General features: G+C 45.1%; 1 protein-coding gene across 1 annotated transcript in view; it reads right to left on the bottom strand.

The window, feature by feature from the left end:
- The window catches only part of dram1 (DNA-damage regulated autophagy modulator 1), a 51228-nt gene extending 49953 nt beyond the window's left edge, over positions 1-1275 (bottom strand). Inside the window, exon 1 of the mRNA XM_063057645.1 lies at positions 974-1275. Coding sequence (XP_062913715.1) covers positions 974-1104 — 131 coding nt within the window. The 5' untranslated portion in view covers positions 1105-1275. The remainder of the gene's footprint in view (positions 1-973) is intronic.
- Between the last annotated feature and the right edge of the window lie 18459 nt (positions 1276-19734).

Raw genomic sequence — 19734 nt, 5'->3', positions numbered from 1 at the left:
TTTCCATAGATGCTGCTTGACCTGCTGAGTTTTTCCTGCATTTTTTGTGTGTGTTTCTCCTCTCTACCCCATCTCTGACAAAGGAACACAATCCAGAAACATTAACCATTCCTCCTCCCACAGATTCTGCTCGACCTGCTCAGCACTCCCCGTTTTTATTCCGGATTTCCAACAGCATTGGGTTCAAGGTGCTACATAAATGCAGCATGTCAGACAATAGGTTACAGGCGCTACATAAATGCAAACTGACACAAGATGGAGTGGAATTGCGACACCAATGCAAGCTGTCACCGGTTGGTACCAGGGCTACACGAATGCGAACTGTCACAAGCTCGGAAGGGCAGAGTTAAGGAATCGGTTCTCTTTCTGCTTCCGCGAGCGTTGACGTTGGGAAGTTGATAAGAAGTTGAGGGTGGGGAGAGAGAATTTCCTGGCCTCCCGGGGGTGTCTCCAGGATAATGGACCCAGCATTCACTGATGCTGCCCCTTTGCGAGCGCAGCCGCTCACTCGGGCCGCACGAATGGACCCGTTTTGTTCTAACTTTCGCTCGGCGTTGAAATCGGTCTCTTTGTTTGGAAAAAGAAAGTAACAGAAAACGCCAAGTATAAATTGAGACACTTCCCGACATTCTCATAAACAAAGGAATGTTGGAAGGGATTGAGCTAACGGGAGCCAATTTCTGTCCCTGGCTGGAATGGGGCCCCGTCTAATTAATGTTTAACAGTGGAATGTGATCAGGGCAATTTCCGGGAGGGATCATCGCTCTAAGCAGAGTTAACTCCGGACTCCCGTTTCTTCACATTCAGCAAGTGGTCCTCAGGGGAAGCGAGGGGGTTGTCACTGGGGCCCCAGGGGCTGGGAGGAGAGGTCGCCCCAAGTGCTGTCTTTACCCTCCTCCCGGTAGGATAACCCCATCCTACCCCGTGCGTGAGGCCAGAGGTGTTACCGTCTCTCCCGAAAGGAGACACTTACCTAATGAATGGTATGAACGGAGAAACGTGCCCGTCGCACACGGCTATGATGAATGATATAATGAAGGCGGCGGATGACCAGATGACCAGCGCGGTCGGCAGGCAGGATATATCCCACCGGCAACGACACATCTCCTCTGCTCTGCCTGTGTTTGCCCCGGGGCGGTGTTCGCTGGCAGTGGCTCTCCCTCCTTGCCTCTTCTTCCGGGTCTGGTACCGCGTTCACATGGATTAAAACTTTAAACGGGTCTGCTCACCACAAGACAGCTTCAGATTCGAGAGAGAGACACAAATGAGTTTAGATCTTTAGCAACTTCCTGCCGGCTCTCGCGTGATTTAATCGTACCGGTAAAGATTTTCCTGTGTTCCGGGCAGCCCCGCCGTCTTTGCAAAGCTCTAGGTTTGCCGAAGATCTTCGGAACTGACAGGGCAATGGGGATGAGAGGGATGATAAATCAGCCATGATGGAATAACAGAGCAGACTGGATGGGCCGATCGGCCTAATTCTGCTCGTGTCTTTTATGGATTGCCAGTTGAAAGGGTGGATTGAGTTCAGTATACTGCAGTACCTCAATGCGGCGTGTGATGAAGTAAAGACCCTTGCCGTTCCGGACACCTCTCTTCCCGTCACTGTCGCCCAGGAATCGAAACCCGACAGAAAGAGGTAGATCGAGTATAGTTCATCACAGGCCAAGCCCTCCCTGCTATTGAGCACACCTACAAGGAGTGCTACCTCAAGAAAGCAGCGTCCATTAGCAGGGATTCCCCACCATTCAAGCCATGCTCTCTTCTCGGCATTACCACTGGGTAAGGAGGTGCCCACACCACCAGGTTCAGCCGTCAGGCTCCTGAACCAGTGTGGATAACTTCACTCACTTCAACACTGAACCGATTCCACAACCTACACACTCACTTTCAAGGACTCAAAGTTCAAAGTAAATTTATTATCAAAGTACATATATGTCACCATATTCAATTCATTTCCTTGTGGGCATACTCAATAAATCTATAGAGTAATAAACAGAGTTGGCACGTGGCCAAGTGGTTAAGGCATTGGACTAGCGACCCGAAGGTCGTGAGTTTGAGCCCCAGCCGAGGCAGCGTGTTGTGTCCTTGAGCAAGGCACTTAATCACACATTGCTCTGCGACGACACTGGTGCCAAGCTGTATGGGTACCAATGCCCTTCCCTTGGACAACATCAGTCTCGTGGAGAGGGAAGACTTGCAGCATGGACAACTGCTGGTCTTCCATACAACCTTGCCCAGGCCTGTGCCCTGGAGAGTGAAGACTTTCCAGGCGCAGATCCATGGTCTCGCAAGACTAACGGATGACTTTAATAAACAGAACAGAACTCTACAACTCATGTTCGCATTATTTTTTTTGCACAACTGGTTTCTTCTTTTGGCAGTCTTTATTTATGAATTCATTTTCATGAATTCTATTACATTTCTTTATTTTCCTGCAAGAAAACAAATCTCAGAGTTGTATACTGTGACATATACCTACTACGATAATACATTTACGTTGATTTTCACGTGAGAAAATATTGGAGAATTGGACAGAAGTACGGAGGGTGAACTGGGTCCTATGGGATTGCTGTTCTGGGACCTAGCATAGACCAGTGGGCCAAGTGGCCTCTTCCTCTGAGACGTAGAGTGGAATTTTGCTACTCAGCCTGTTGGGTACTGTATTGGAATAAGCAAATTTAAATATATGTAATGACGGGGTGACAACTTGTACTGATGAGTGACATTAACTTTCCCCATACATCCCCCTAGAGCCTCATCTGTACAAGGGATTCTGGAGAAACCATCAGGTACAGGGGACAGAATTAGGACGTCTATCTACACTGACCCCCCCCCAACTCTCCCCATAGTCCTGTCAGTCCATACTCTATCACACAGATACCACACACACACACACACACACACACACACACACACACCACACATACAGACACTCACACACACAGACACCACACACACACACACACACAAACACACCACACACACACACACCACACATACAGACACACACACACACAGACACCACACACACACACACAGACACCACACATACAGACACACACACACACACAGACACCACACACACCACACATACAGACACACACACACACACACACACACACACAGAGTCAGTTTACCCTGGTTAATTCAGTCACTGACCTGCACATCGATGGGACTGTGGGAGGAAATGGAGAACTGGGGAAGTGGGGGGTGGGGGTTAAGAGAGAGTGCAGTTCTGGGGAGAAAGCGCAAACTTCGTGCATTCAGGCAAGTTACCACAGCTGACAGAAAAGCTGAAACCACAACACATCCTGCTGAAATTTGCAGTATCGATGGGAAACAGAGCTGACTGCTTCAACATAGTTCCCATGAAGGGTCAACTCCCTCGTTTCTCTCTCCACCGTCACCACCAATCCTACTGAGTGTTTTCCATCAAAGTTGCTGGTGAACGCAGCTGGCCAGGCAGCATCTATATCTCTTACTGTCTCTTCCTTCAGTTAGTCCTGACGAAGGGTCTCGGCCCGAAACGTCGACTGTACCTCTTCCTAGAGACGCTGCCTGGCCTGCTATGTTCACCAGCAACTTTGATGTGTGTTGCTTGAAATTCCAGCATCTGCAGAATTCCTCGTGTTTGAGTGTTTTCCATCTTTGTTTCAGGATCGTAGCATCTGCAGTTCTTGTTCCCCACTCACTAATTAAACCGGAAAATTAATTCATTATTGTCACAAGCACCAAGCTGTCATACCGGAGGGGCGGGGGGGGGGGAACGATGGGGTGGGAATGTAATGCAAATAAATTCCCACTACCTATTAAATGCTCCCAGTGGGTGGCAGGGTGAAGATACGTCTCTACCAAAGGAGGTGTAAGGTACTTCTTCCCTCGGCTAGCCTGCAGGTCACCCTTGGACAAGGTGTAGCGGCTGATTACCCACCGCAATCATGGTCACCCACATCATATGACATGGCATATAGTGAATGAATGAATGCCATGCATATCAAGTTGCCCCTGACAGCCAGGTCCGACTCTTGGCCTTCATGTGGGGCTTAGCTACCAAGCCCAGCAGAACCATTCCTGCTGACAGAGGAAGGGGCGAAGGTGGATTACTGGGGCCTCAAAACCAGTTATTTCGGGCAGATGGGGCTCATTGGCTGTGGTTGTCAGTTCACCAAGGAGAAGGAAAACTCTGATATCAAAGTTCCACTGCCATGTGGCTATCATGGCCAGTTTATTTTCCCCCACAACCTCATTCTCTGCCTTCTCACTATAACCTTTGATGCCCTGACTAATCAAGAACCAGTCGACCTCTGTCTTAAATATACCCTATGACTTGAATTCTACAGCCGTCTGTGACAATGAATTCCACAGATTCACCACCATCAGTCTAAAGATTGAGGGGGGATCTTATTGAAACGTATAAAATCCTAAAGGGATTGGACAGGCTAGATGCAGGAAGATTGTTCCCGATGTTGGGGAAGTCCAGAATGAGAGGTCACAGTTTGAGGATAAAGGGGAAGCCTTTTAGGACTGAGATTAGGAAAAACTTCTTCACACGGAGAGTGGTGAATCTGTGGAATTCTCTGCCACAGGAAACAGTTGAGGCCAGTTCATTGGCTATATTTAAGAGGGAGTTAGATATGGCCCTTGTGGCTAAAGGGATCAGGGGGTATGGAGAGAAGGCAGGTACAGGGTTCTGAGTTGGATGATCAGCCATGATCATACTGAATGGCGGTGCAGGCTCGAAGGGCCGAATGGCCTACTCCTGCACCTGTTTTCTATGTTTCTATGTTTCTATGTTTCTACCCACTCCTGGGGAAGGCTGCAGGAGTAAAGCCTAAGGAAAAATCGGGAGCTGGAGTCCCAAAGCTGCATGGACAACAGCTTGCTCTCCAAATCCTACTGCCCTGGCTTGCACATCATAGCTTGGACCCAATATCCATGGTTGACCCTGACCAACAGTGGGCCTTAGTGACCGAGATACAGTGAAAAGCTTCTCTTCCATACAGATCATTGCATTACACAGTACACTGAGGCAGTGAAGCAGAAATCAAAACTGCAGAATAAAGTGCAGCAAGTGGAACAGGGTCTAGGAGTTTACTGATCAGTTTTGAGCATTTGATTGTGTTGAATACTGAGCTGAGTATCCAGCTGTATGCATCTTCACTGTCCAGATGTTCCAGTGCTGAGTGAAGAGCCAATGAAATGGCATCTGCTTTTGACTTGTCTTCTCCTCTCCAATCAAAATCCTCCTTCTTCAGCCCTTTAGCTCTTCCACCTATCACCTCCCAGCTACTTACTTCATGACCCTTCCCCCTCACCTAACTACACCTAGATGATCAGCCATGATCACAGTGAATGGTGGTGCTGGCTCGAAGGGCCGAATGGCCTACTCCTGCACCTATTGTCTATTGTCTATCACCTGCCAGTTTGGACACCTCCCCTTGCCTCCACCTTCCTATCCCGGCTTCTGCAGAATTAGGCAATTTGATCCATCGAGTCTGCTCCACCATTTCATCATGGCTGATCCGATTTTCCTCTCAGCCCGTCTCCTGCCTTCTCCCCGCATCCCTTCATGCCCTAACCAATTAAAAATCTATCGATCTCTGCCTTAAGTATACATAATGACTTGGCCTCCACAGCTGCCTGATTCACCACTCTCTGGATAAAGAAATTCTATCTCATCTCCATTCTAAAAGGACACCTCTCTATTCTGAGGCCACGTCCTCTCCCACCATAAGAAACAGCCTCCCCTCATCTACGTAACCCATTGTCTGATCGGCCTTTCATCATTCGATAGGTTCCAATGAGGTCACCTCTCAGTTTTCTGAATTCCAGTGAGTACAGGCCCAGAGCCATCAAGTGCTCTTCACAGGACAAGCCTTTCAGTCCTGGAATCATTTTTGTGAGCTTCCTTTGAACCCTCTCCAATGTCAGTACATCCTTTCTAAGATGAGGGGCCCAAAACTGCTCACAGTACTCCAAGTGAGGCCTCACCAGTGCTTTATAAAGCCTCAGCATTACATCCTTGCTTTTATATTCTAGTCCTGCAAAATGAATACTAACATCGTGTTTGCCTTCCTCACCTCCAACTCAACCTGCAAATTAACCTTTAGGGAATGCTGCACAAGGTCCCTTTCCACCTCAGATTTTTGAATCTTCTCTCCATTTAGAAAATAGTCTCTGTGGTTAGGTTTATTTGAGTCTACTTCACCATGGCCCCTGCACTTTATGCAATGATCTGACTGGATGACATGCAAACAGAATCCTTTCACTGTGTATGTGGCAATAATAAACCAGCCTTCAATTATCAGAAGAATGAGAGGTGACCTCACTGAAACCTATCAAATGGTAAAAGACCTTGATAGAGTGGATGTGGAGAGGATGCTTCCTTTGGTGGGAGAGCCTAAGACCAAAGAGGACACACTCAGAATAGAGGGACATCCTTTTAGAACAGAGATGAGAAGGAATTTCTTTAGTCAGAGAGAGGGGAACCCGTGGAATTTGTTGCCACAGGCAACTGTGGAGCCCAAATCTTTCTGTATATTTAAGGCAGAGGTTGGTCGATCCTTGACTGGTCAAGGAATGAAGGGATACGGGGAGAAGGCAGGAGATTGGGGCTGAGAGGAAATTGGATCAGCTATGGTGAAATGGCAGAGCAGACACGATGGGTCAAATGGCTTAATTCTGCTCCTGTGTCTTATGGTCTTCTCAATTAAATGAAAAATACATAATTTCTGACGACATAGAAGGAGGCTACCAATTGCAGCAAGTCTTGGCTTGCTCCCTGTCACTCACTCAGTCTATCCTTAGATCAGGAAGGGCAGGGCAAGGCAAGGCTGGCAAGAGTAGAGAGGTTGGATTGTGGTTTAACTGTGGGAGAACTGATCTCAACACAACGGAAGACAAAACCATAAGTCAGAGCAGAAAATGGGGGAAACAGCTGTCTGGCTACAGAAGGCCAAGTCCCACCCGCCAGGCAGTTAGACCACAATCCCTGCAGAGAGAGACCAAAGATCAAATACTGCAACAAAGAGTGGGCCACTGATAAATTTGTGACGTCTGTGTGGAAGTATTACATTACAAATACTAGAGATTGTTCATCTTCTTTCTGAAGATCAGAGAAAACTGCAGACCCGGTTTGGTGTATATAACAATCCCAGTGTTGATAATGAAGAACATAAGACAGTAGAAGTAGAGTTAACCCATATGGGCCACTGAACCTTCTCCACCATTTGATCATGGCCGGTTTATTTTCCCCCACAACCTTATTCTCTGCCTTCTCACTATAACCTTTGATGCCCTGACTAATCAAGAACCTCTCGACCTCTGTCTTAAATATACCCAATGACTTGAATTCTACAGCTGTCTGTGACAATGAATTCCACAGATTCACCACCCTCTGTCTAAAGAAATTCCTCCTCATCTCTGTTGAAAGGAATGTCCTTCTATTTCAGGCCCGTGCCCTCTGGTTTTAGATTCCCCCATTATTGGAAACACTCTTGGCACATTCACACTCCAAGCCTTCAATATTCCTTACTACCGACTCAATCTGCAAGTTAACATTCAGGAAATCCTGCACGAGGGCTCCCATGTCACTTAGCAAGTCTGATTTCTGAAATTATTTAGAAAACAGTGCTGCACCTCAAAGGGAGACGGGGGAGGGCTTCACCAGGAGTTCAATAAATCGATGTTCATGCCATCAGGTTGGAGGCTACCCAGACAAATTATGAGGTGATGTTTTCCAACATGAGTGTGACCTCATTGCAACAGTAGCGGAGGCCGTGGATAGACATAGTGGAATGGGAATGGGAAGTGGAATTAAAATGAGAGATCCTGTTTCTTCTGGCGGACAGAGTGTAGGTGCTTGGTATTTCTAGATGGTTTTTGAGTGATCCAGCATGTCTGATATTTGCACTGGGTGGTGGATTGAACTGGGCACTGTGACCCTGCCTCATCAACATTTCTGCAGCCTGCATGACACAGGTGATACACAGCAAAGCTCTTGACACCAGTAAGAAGGCTGAGGCCTTATAAGTCATTGGTCAGACTGCACTTGGACTATTTTTTTGGGCCTTTTATGTTCAAAGTTCAAAGTAAATCGTATTGTCGGAGTACATATATGTCACCACATACAAACCTGAGATTCATTTTCCTGTGGGCATAGTCTGCAAATCTATAGAATAGAAACTATAACAGGATCAATGAAAGATCAACCAGAGTGCAGAAGACAACAAACTGGGCAAATTCAAATATAAATAAATAGCAATAAATAATCAGAGCATGAAGTAACAAGATAGAGAGTCCTTGAAGTGAGATAATTGATTGTGGGAACATCTCAATGGATGGAAAGTGAGTGTAGTTATCCTCTTTTGTTCAAGAACCTGATGGTTGAGAGGTAGTAACTGATAGTGCTGTGAGTCCTGAGGCTCTTGTACTTTTGACCTGATGGCCTGGGTGATGAGGATCTCTGACGATGGGATTCTGCTTTCCTACAACAGTGTTTCATGTAGATGTGCTCAACGGTTAGGAGGACTCTAGCCATGATACACTGGACCTTTTATAGGATTCTCCATTCAAAGTCATTGGTGTTCCATTACTAGGCTGTAGTGCAGCCCATCAATACACTTTCCACTATCCATCTAGAGAAGTTTGTCAAAGTTTTTGATGTCATGCCAAATTTCCACAAACTTCTAAGGGAGTAGAGGCGCTGCTGTGCTTTCTTCACAATTGCACTTAGGTCCAGGACAGGCCCTCTGAAGTGGTAACACTCAGGAATTTAAAGTTGCCAACCCTCTCCCCCAATGAGGACTGGCTCATGGACCTCTGGTTTCCCTCTCCTGAAGTCTACAATCAGTTTCTTGGTCTTGCTGACGTTGAGTGAGAGGTTGTTATTATGACACCACTCAGTTACATTTTCAATCTCCCTCCTGTACGCTAAAAAAAGCATAGCTATATGTAAGGAAGTATGTTCTGACATTGGAGAGGGTCCAGAGGAGGTTTCACAAGAATTATCCTAGAAATGAAAGGGTTAAAATAAGAGGAGTGTTTGCCTTGGGCCTGAAATAACTAGAGTTTCAAAGACTATAGATGGGGAGGGGGTGGAATTTCATTGAAACCTATCGAATATTGAAAGGCCTAAATAGAGTGGAGTGGTGAGGATGTTTCCCATAGTGGGGGAATCTAGAACCAGAGGGCATATGCTCAGAATAGAGGGACGTCCCTTTAGAACAGAAATAAGGAGAAATGTATTTAGCCATAGGGGTGGTGAATCCGTGGAATTCATTGCTACAGATGGCTGTGGAGGCCAAATGCTTGAAATCCAAAGCAACACACACAAAATGGTGGAATAACTCAGCAGGTCAGGCAGAATCTACGGAGGGGAATAAATAGTTAACGTTTCAGGCCAAGACCCTTCATCAGGTCTGGAAAGGAAGTGGGAAGAAGCCAGAATAAGAAGGTGGGGAGACAGGAAGGATCGCAGGCTGGTAGGTAATAAGTGAAACCAGGTGAGGGGGAGGATGGTTGGATGTAGAAAGAAGCTGAGAGGGGATAGGTGGGAGAGGTAAAGGGCTTAAGAAAAAAGAATCTGATAGAGAGAGGACATTGGACTGTGGAAGAAAGGGAAAGAGGAGGGGCACCAAAGGGACATGATGGGCAGGCAAGCAGAAGAGAAAGGGTGTGATGGATATCAGAATGGGGAATGGAAAAAGACAGAAATTATTGGAAGTTAGAGAAATGGAGCTGGAACCCATGTGGAACAAGATATTCCCAGGAGTGAAACGTGGCTGTGGTATTGAGTCTAGGTGAGCACATGATCGAAGACTGGGAGGGTAGTCAAGATCACAGAGGGGGAGCAGTGAGAGAGGGACTCATTGAACCCTTGTTGAAGAGAATATTTAAACTTTTTCAGGGTAGGCATCCCTCAAAGAGACCTCAGCGGAGTAGCAAAACATAAACATGAAAGATTCTGCAGATGCTGGAAGAATCATTGAAATTGGTGTAATGTGCATTTGCTCAAATACAAAATTCCAGTTTGACACATCACTGCTGACCTTGGATTATCTTGCACATAGAAGTCATAAGATGTTTCACAATAATAATTCAACCTGAAACTTCAATTCATTTCTTATAAGGAACTAAACTAATCTCAAGTTAGCTGTATTTCAGAATCGAAAGTATTTTCAAGCTTGACCACATGTTCTGATGGATCTTAAGTCGGATATCAGAGAACTCGGCTATTGATTGAAAGAGAAGTTTGCAATCCAGCTGCTAGATGGTCGTAGTTGTGCAAGTGATAATAAACTGAACTTTGACATTGTTTTGCAGGCAGCAGAACATGGCGAGACATAAAAAAGTTAAGTTACAACATGAAATATTTTTAAAAATAAGTAGTGCAAAAAGAGATTAAAATAGTGAGTTAGTGTTCATGGACCATTCAGAAATCTGATGGTGGGGGTGAAGAAGCTGATCTAGCAGGCTAGGCAGGGTTTAATACTAGCCATGACCAGCCTCTCAAAGTGCTTTATCACAGTAGATGTGAGCTCTGCTGGGCTACAGTTGTTGAGACAGCTCACCTTACTCTTCTTGGGCACTGCAATGATTGATGCCCTTTTGAAACAGGTAACTCCTGACTGCAGCAGTGAAAGATTGAAGATCTCTTACAAGGTTATTGTCATGGCTGCCAATGTCTCCAAAGCATATGACCTCCATTCAGGGTCACAGCATTGGAAAGAGTTCAAGTTTATTGTCATTCATCAGGGACCCCAGCATCCAGGCCATGCTCCCTTCGCACTGCTGCCATCAGGAAGAAGGTACAGGAGCCTCAGGACCCACACCAAGTTCAGGAACAATTATTACCCCTCAATCATCAGGCTCCTAAACCAGAGGGGATAACTCAACTTCACCCACCCCATCACTGAACTGTTCCCACACCTATGGATTCACTTTCAAGGACTTCTCATCTCATGTTCTTGATACTTATTGCTTATTAATTTATTTTTATTTTTATTTTTATTTTTTCTCAGGTCAAGCTGGAAAAACCTGACATTTGGGCATTGCCCAGCACACCCATTTCTCAATTGCTAGCAACTTCCAGACTATTTTAGAGGTGCTTAGTATTGTGGCTTTCTGGAGATTTACATGAATATTACTGTGTAGGCCCAACTGTTTGATGCTATTATGTAGTGACTTTGGATGATACCAGTTGTAGATATTACTATTGGGACAATAGTAATTCATATTTCATAGTCTTTCAAATTCCTCTTCTTTACTTCTGCATATTTCTGGTGATTTTCTTTCGCTGATTTTTGTATGTTGTTATTATTATTATTATTATTATTATTACTTTCTCTTTTGTATTTGCAGTTTGTTGTCTTTTGTCCACTGGTTTCGTGCCCCTCCTCTTTATTGTAGTCTCTCATTGACTCTATTGTTTCTTGGATTTACTGTGGTTACCCACCAGCAAATGAATCCTAGGGTGGTATAAGATGGCGTATCAGACCATAAGACAAAGGAGCAGAAGTTGGCCATTCGGCCCATCGAGTCTGCTCCGCCATTTTATCATGAGCTGATCCATTCTCCCATTTAGTCCCACTCCCCCGCCTTCTCACCATAATCTTCGATGCCCTGGCTATTCAGATACCTATCAATCTCTGCCTTAAATACACCCAATGACTTGGCCTCCACTGCCGCCCGTGGCAACAAATTCCACAGATTCACCACCCTCTGGCTAAAAAAAATCTCTGTTCTGAATGGGCGCCCTTCAATCCTTAAGTCATGCCTTCTCGTACTAGACTCCCCCATCATGGGAAACAACTTTGCCACATCCACTCAGTCCATGCTTTTCAACATTCCAAATGTTTCTATGAGGTTTCCCCTCATTCTTCTAAACTCCAAGGAATACAGTCCAAGAGCGGACAAACATTTCTCATATGTTAACCCTCTCATTCCCAAAATCATTCTAGTGAATCTTCTCTGTACCCTCTCCAACGTCAGCACATCCTTTCTTAAATAAGGAGACCAAACTGCCCACAGTACTCCAAGTGAGGTCTCACCAGCGCCTTATAGAGCCTCAACATCACATCCCTGCTCCTATACTCTATTCCTCTAGAAATGAATGCCAACATTGCATTCGCCTTCTTCACCACCGACTCAACCTGGAGGTTAACTTTAAGGGTATCCCGTACGAGGACTCCCAAGTCCCATTGCATCTCAGAACTTTGAATTCTCTCCCCATTTCAATAACAGTCTGCCCGTTTATTTCTTCTGCCAAAGTGCATAACCATACACTTTCCAACATTGCATTTCATTTGCCACTTCTTTGCCCATTCTTCCAATCTATCCAAGTCTCTCTGCAGACTCTCTGTTTCCTCAGCACTACCGGCCCCTCCACCTATCTTTGTATCATCAGCAAACTTAGCCACAAAGCCATCTATGTTCAAAGTATATGTACTTTAAACATAAAACATAGAAATCTACAGCACATTACAGGCCATTTGGCCCACAATGTTGTGCCGATCATGTAACCTACTCTAAAAACTGCCTAGCCCTCTATTTTTCTAAGCTCCATGTACCTAGCTAAGAGTCTCCTAAAAGACCCTATTGTATCCAATAGGATACAATAGAAATTTGATACAACTTTGATAATAAATTTTCTTTGCACTTGCAACTGCCATAACAGATGGTGAATTAGCTGGTCTGTACTGTAAACTCGGCCAACTCCGTCATGGGCACTAGTCTCCCCAACATCCAGGACATCATCAAAAGGTGATGCTCAAGAAGGCAGCATCCATCATTAAGGAACCCCATCTCCCAGGACATGCCCTCTTCTCATTGCTAATATGAGGGAGGAGGTACAGGAGCCTGAAGACACACACTCAATGTTTTAGGAACAGCCTCTTCCCCTCTGCCATCAGATTCCTGAATGGTCTTTGAACTCGTGAACACGACCTCACTATTTTCTTCACTTTTTGCACAACTTGTTTACTTTATATATTGAATGGAATTGAATTGAATTGAATTGACTTTATTTCTTACATCCCTCACATGCATGAGGAGTAAAAATCTTTACGCCTCCGTCTAAATGTGCAATCTGCAATTTATATTAATTTATAATAAATAGTATGTACAACAGGACAGTCAATATAGCATAGTGTAACTTGTATATTGCACTGTCCTGCTGGCACAAGACAGCAAGGTTCATGTCATATGTCAGTGATAGTAAACCTGATTCTGGTTCCACTGGCCAGGTCAATGGAAGGAGCACCAAAGTCTGCAGATTCCTTTCTGTTACATGCCATTCTCTCTTGGAAATATCCACACTTGGAAAGTGACCACAATTCCTCGATTGTCATTCGGTCTAATTCCGGAACTCCAATCGCAGTGCGGGAGCATATTCTCCAGGTCAGGAAGGTGTCTCAGCACCAGCTGTTGAAGGCTTGTTAGAGATCGGTAATGAACCTGTCTGAGAGACTTTTAAATGCACCTGATGTATCTGCCTCTACCACCACCCCGGCAGGATGTTCCATGCACCCACCACTCTGTATGTAAAAAAACTTCCTTCTGACTTCTCCCCCCGCCCCCCGATACTTTTTCCAGTCTCCTTAAAATTATACCTCTTGGTACTAGCCATTTCTGCCCTGGGAAAAAGATTCCAGCTGCCCACTCTACCAAAGCCTCCTATCATCTTGTACACCTCCATCAAGTCACCTCCCATCCTCCTTCACTCCAAAGAGAAAAGCCCCAGCTTGCTCAACCTATCCTCATAAGGTGATATCCACATCACGAACCACTAGGAAAGAGAGAATGCAGGAGAATGCTAGAGAACATCACTCCGCTGACAGGTTTACAGAGACGAGGAGGAATTTATTTAGCCAGAGGGTGGTGAATCTGTGGAATTCATTGCCACAGGCGGCTGTGGAGACCAAGTCTTTGGGTATATTTAAAGCGGAGGTTGATAGATTCTTGATTGATCGTAGCATAGACAATAGGTGCAGGAGTAGGCCATTCGGCCCTTCAAGCCAGCACCGCCATTCACTGTGATCATGGCTGATCATCCACAATCAGTATCCAGTTCCTGCCTTATCCCCATAACCTTTGATTCCGCTATCTTTAAGAGCTCTATCCATCTCTTTCTTGAAAGCATCCAGAGACTTGGCCTCCACAGCCTTCTGGGGCAGAGTATTCCATATATCCACCACTCTCTGGGTGAAAAAGTTTTTCCTCAACTCCGTTCTAAATGGCCTACCCCTAATTCTTAAACTGTGGCCTCTGGTTCTGGACTCACCCATCAGCGGGAACATGCTTCCTGCCTGCAGCGTGTCCAATCCCTTAATAAACTTATATGTTTCAATAAGATCCCCTCTCAGCCTTCTAAATTCCAGTGTATACAAGCCCAGTCGCTCCAATCTTTCAACATATGACAGTCCCGCCATCCCGGGACTGAAGTGATACTGGGAGAAGGCAGGAGATTGGGACTGAGAAGGAAATGTGTAGCAGACTCGATGGACCAAAGAGACCAGTTCTGATCTTATGTATGTTTTATACGTCTCCAGCACAAAGAGAACAATAAGTGATTAAGCAACATACACAAAATGCTGGAGGAACTCAGCAGACCAGGCAGCTTCAACAGAAAGAAGTAAACAGTCGACATTTCATGCCGAGACCCTTCATTGGGATTCTGTGAGTCTGGCCTGCTGAGTTCCTCCAGCATTTCGTGTGCGTTGCTCTGGATTTCCAGCATCTGCATATTCTCTTTGTTGTAATAAATGATTAAGTATGGTTTCAATGGCTACCAACATCTACTTAACATTAACTTTTGGAATCTAGTCAGGTAAATGTACAGAATTACATATTTACATTGGTAGCACATCCCAATAAATCCCTTTTGTAACAGTGTTGAAGGATGGAAATACCAATGTCGATGAGCAGAAAATCACACAAAAGGTAGTGAATTCAGGCCAGTACATCACAGGTAAAGCCCTCCCATCCGTTGAGGATATCTACGTGAAACGACAAGGTATAAAAGCAGCGTTGATCATCAAAGCTCCTCACCACCCAGGACATGCTCTTGTCTCACTGCTGCCATCAGGTAGAAGGTACAGGAGTCTCAGGATTCACACCACCAGGTTCAAGAACAGTTACTACCCCTCAACCATTAGGCTCTTGAACAAGATGGAATAACTCTACTCATTCTATTTCTGATGATCCCACAGTAGGCGGTCTTACTTTAATAACTCTTTACCTTGCTATTTCATGCTTTTGTTGTTTATTATTATTTATTTATATTTACATTTGCACAGTTCATTGATCCTGTTGACAGTTACTGTTCTATACATTTGCTAAATATGCCCGCAGAAAAAGAATCTCAGGGTTGTATGTGGTGACATGTATGTACTCTGATAATAATTTTTACTTTGATTTTGAATTTCAGGTTGTATATTGTATACATTCTCTGATATTAAATGGAATTAATGAACAATTGTTACTCCAGATCTGATTCAGAACAAAAAATACAATCAGATAAAGAACACAAGAAATATATTGTGGTTGTGGGTGTAGTGGACAGCAAGCGAGACTATCAAAGCTTATAGCTGGATGTGGACGAGCTGGAAAAATGACAGATAGAATTTAATGAAGGTTAAATGACAAGCAGATCTGTCCTGAACTGTGCATTAAGTGGTGGGGGTAGACCTTTAACAATGGGCGACCAGCAGGAACATGCATCTGTTGTTTCCCCTTGTTTTTCAGTGGGACTGAATGTGAACATCCCATTACATTGTGAACAAGTTTCATTTCCTGAGAACTGGTTCTCATTTTCGTTCATCCATCATTATGCTCTCCATAATTTCATCACCCCACAACAATTGGTAACAGGACACACTGCAGTTATTAAATGAAGTGAGATGAATTAACAGGACTCAACCTAGTTTGACCTCTAAGAGGTCACAACCTTATTGTGGTTTGGAGGTTTGTGTGTCTCAATGACCCGGAGAGCTCAGGGCTTTATGCTTTGACCCCTGGTAAGGTCACCCTTGCCAAACAGGTCAAAGGGTAGAGGCCAGACTAAGAGTGGTCCACTGGTCCTCCGGGTTCAAGGGTTCAGCTCAGGGCTAACAACCCTGACTCGTAAAACAAAATAGTTATGGAAACAGCAATGAAGAATCCTTCTACATCTGAGTGTGACGGTATTCCTGAACGTCCACCCGGGATTTGCATGTCTGACCCAACAAGAGGAAGGTACTGGCACGCTGAAGGAAGCTATGAACAGGGCCAGAGATGGAGGACATTGCTTTCTGCCCTGAGTGCCAGCAGCGTAACAAACAATGCTGCTGCTGTGGCTGGAACCTACGTAGCCTGAATATTAGGTATCACAGAATAGAGCTGGAGGAACTCACTGGGTCACACAGCATGTATGGAGGGATGGAGCGACAATGTTCACTTCCCCTGAATGTGGGTGGCAAATGCAATGTTACCGTTCATTTCAAGAGACCGGAAATAATAAAGCAAGTATGTCATACTGAGGATCTGGATATACCTTTACATATCATCATTATGTGCTGTGTCATGTGACGCAGGTGATCACAGTCTCACGACCATGTTGGTTCTTGGCAAATTTTTCCACATAAGTGGTTTGCCATTGCCTGCTTCTGGGCAGTGTCTTTACAAGACAGGTGAACCCAGCCATTATCAATACTCTTCAGAGATTGTCTGCCTGGCATCAGTGGTCGCATAACCAGGACCTGTGATATCCATCAGCTGCTCATACAACCATCCATCACCTTCTCATGATCCTGATCAGGGGGCTAAGCAGGTGAAACACCTTGCTCAAAGGTGACCTGCAGACTAGCGGAGGGAAAGAGTGGCTTATGCCTCCTTTAGTAGAGACATATTTCCACCCCACCACCTAAATAGGTATACCCAATCATATAGCTTCCAAGGCCCTCTGTGATAATGAATTCCACAGATTCACCACCCTCTGGCTAAAGAAATTCCTGCTCCTATCTGTTCCAAATGGACGTCCTTGTATTCTGAGGCTGTGCCCTCTGGTCCAAGACTCTCACATTATAGGACACACCCACTCCACATCCTCTATCAAGGCCTTTCAGTATCCCATAGGTTTCAATGAGATCCGCCTCATTCTTCTAAATTCCAGTGAGTACAGACCGAGAGCCATCAAATCCTCTCAAATGTTAGCCTTTTCATTCTTGTCAACCGCCTCTGGACTGTGACAACAAGAACAAAGAATTCAGTTGACCTTTGTTTGGCATCTTTCGGTCTCGAAGGACAGTGGGTGATTGTCCTCATCGTCACAAGCCTGGGCAGAAGGTATGGAGATCCTGAGATGCCCAGTTCTCAAGATCCCCCTCTCGGCCTCACCAGTGCAGTCCAAAGGAAAGCTTGTGAAGCAATACGTTTGGCACCAGCTTGGCTGCAGGAGCTGCCGGAAGGATGTTCAGTGACATCTAACCACCTTAAAGGGCTCCACTCCGGGTTTACTGCCTGGGTTTACTCCTAGAGCCTTCGTCTCTCCCAAGGCTGCCCACAAGTCACTGAGGCTGTTTACCCAGAGTGAGGGATCTGGTCGATGAGCACCAGGGCCTGAGCACACATCACTGGACATAGGGCTGCGTGTGCAGGGGCCAGGCCTCCACCCCGTCCTCTGTAGTTCAGCCTGAGTCCAAAAGGAGTTCAGTTTCCGTGTGTTGCCAGAACTTTACAAAGTGAAGCTGATCTTTACTAGCTGAACAAAGGGCAGCAGAGCCCACTGCAACTTGAAGTCATTGAGTCATAGCAAGTACATCACAGAAACAGGCCCTTTTGCCCATCCAGTCCAGGCTGAAAACATTTCAATTTTCTCCCCCCATCAACCATAGCCCTCCATACCCCTAACCATCCATGTACCTACACAAACTTCCCTTAAACATTGAAGACGAGATCATATGCACCTTTCACCCTTAACCTATGACCTCTGGTTGTAGTCCCACCTAACCTCAGTGGAAAAGGTCAGCTTATCTATACCCCCTCATAATTTTGTATAGCTCCATCAAATCTCCCATCAATCTTCTACATTCTAAGCAATAAAATCCTAATGTATTCAATCTTTCCATATAACAATTACAGCACGGAAACAGGCCATCTCGGCCCTTCTAGTCCGTGCCTTTCCTTATATCTCAGGTCCTCTGGACCTGGCCACATCCTTGTAAATTTTTTCTGTGCTCCTTCAGCCTTAAGCATTGTTTGTGGTTTACATATTTCATTATGGTTATTTTTAAAAATACTTGAATTCCCAGCCACAAAACAACACATTTCACAGCATATGCCAGTGATATTAAATCTGATTCTGATTAAGAATAAAAAATAAATTAAAACCATCCCACAATGGAGGGAGTGCCCCTCGCTCAGAGTGAGTCACCATGGCTTTATGTGACCCTACTTGTGGGCTCAACATTCATTTTTCAAGCTTCAGGCTTACTAAACAGGCAGATTGATTCAAGGCCTCTGCCAAGAAAATATGACACAACCCTGGGTTTGGGGGAATTTGAAAAATTTACCACACACAAGGATTGGAACATGGTATTCTCTGAAGCAAAATCTACTTAAATACACAACATTCCTTCCTGCTTAGCTATAAACACCAACTCAATACAGAATGCATCTCAACTATATACACAGTACAGTATACTATATAATACAACTACTATATACAGACATACACAGCATAGTCATTTTTAAATTGTTCCATTCAGGTCTAAACATTAAACCACTGCAAAGGCTTTCTTACTCTTGTGGGATAACGTCTTTCCTGACAAGGGGGATCACTCTGCTTGGCAGGTGTGACTGTGAACCAATCTCAGGTCCTGGGGCCTTCTCTGTGGTAGTTGAAGCAGTTGACTCTGAGACTGCAGGAAGTGGTTCTGAGAGCGGTAGCTGCTTCTATTTTGTGCAACTTGATCTTGGGAAGGTGCATTTAGTTCACTGGGGTCTTTTCTTATTAATCCTTTACGATATGATCTCTCCTCTTCATTTCCGCATCCACAACATCATCTGATGAATCCTCTGTTTTCATATCTCCATTGACTCCTTTCTTTTTGGCCTTCCATTCATCCAGCTGGGCTTTGGTCTTGGCATCGACTTTTACAAGCAGCATTTTGTCTCCCACTTGCAGTTCATTCAATGACGTTAATGCACACAACGTAGATTTTGGTCCTTCATACTCACAAAAGTTGAATGCTGGCAACTTTCCTGAAGCCCCTTGAACTCTTTTCCAGCTTAAAACCAAATCACATTTTGCAACTGCCTGATTCACATATCAGAAACTTTCTCAGAAGTGTTGCCGACAAAGACTGTTGTAGTCAGACCACTGTTATCATCATTTCCACAATCCCTCTGAGCATCATGGCTCTACCTTGGTCCAATGTGCTCTCCAACCAGAGGCACAGATGCTGACATCACTTGTCTCAGTTGGACAATGGGTCATGGTGTCCAGCATGGGGACAGTCGTGGCATCATCCAGTATCTTTCTTCGCAAAACACAAAATGCTGGAGAAACTCAGCCGGCCAAGAGAGTACACTCGACATTTCAGGTGGAGACCCTTCAGCAGGACTGGAGAAAAAAAGATGAGGAGCAGATTTAAAAGGTGGCGGGAAGGGAGAGAGAAACACAAGGTGACAGGTGAAATCGGGAGGGGAAGGGATGAAGTACAGAGCTGGGAAGTTGATTGCTGGAATGGATACAGG

Source organism: Mobula hypostoma, chromosome 9, assembly GCF_963921235.1.
Source record: "Mobula hypostoma chromosome 9, sMobHyp1.1, whole genome shotgun sequence".
NCBI lineage: Eukaryota > Metazoa > Chordata > Chondrichthyes > Myliobatiformes > Myliobatidae > Mobula > Mobula hypostoma.
The sequence above is the reverse complement of the archived record's forward strand: the minus strand, read 5'-3'. Positions and strand labels throughout refer to the sequence as shown.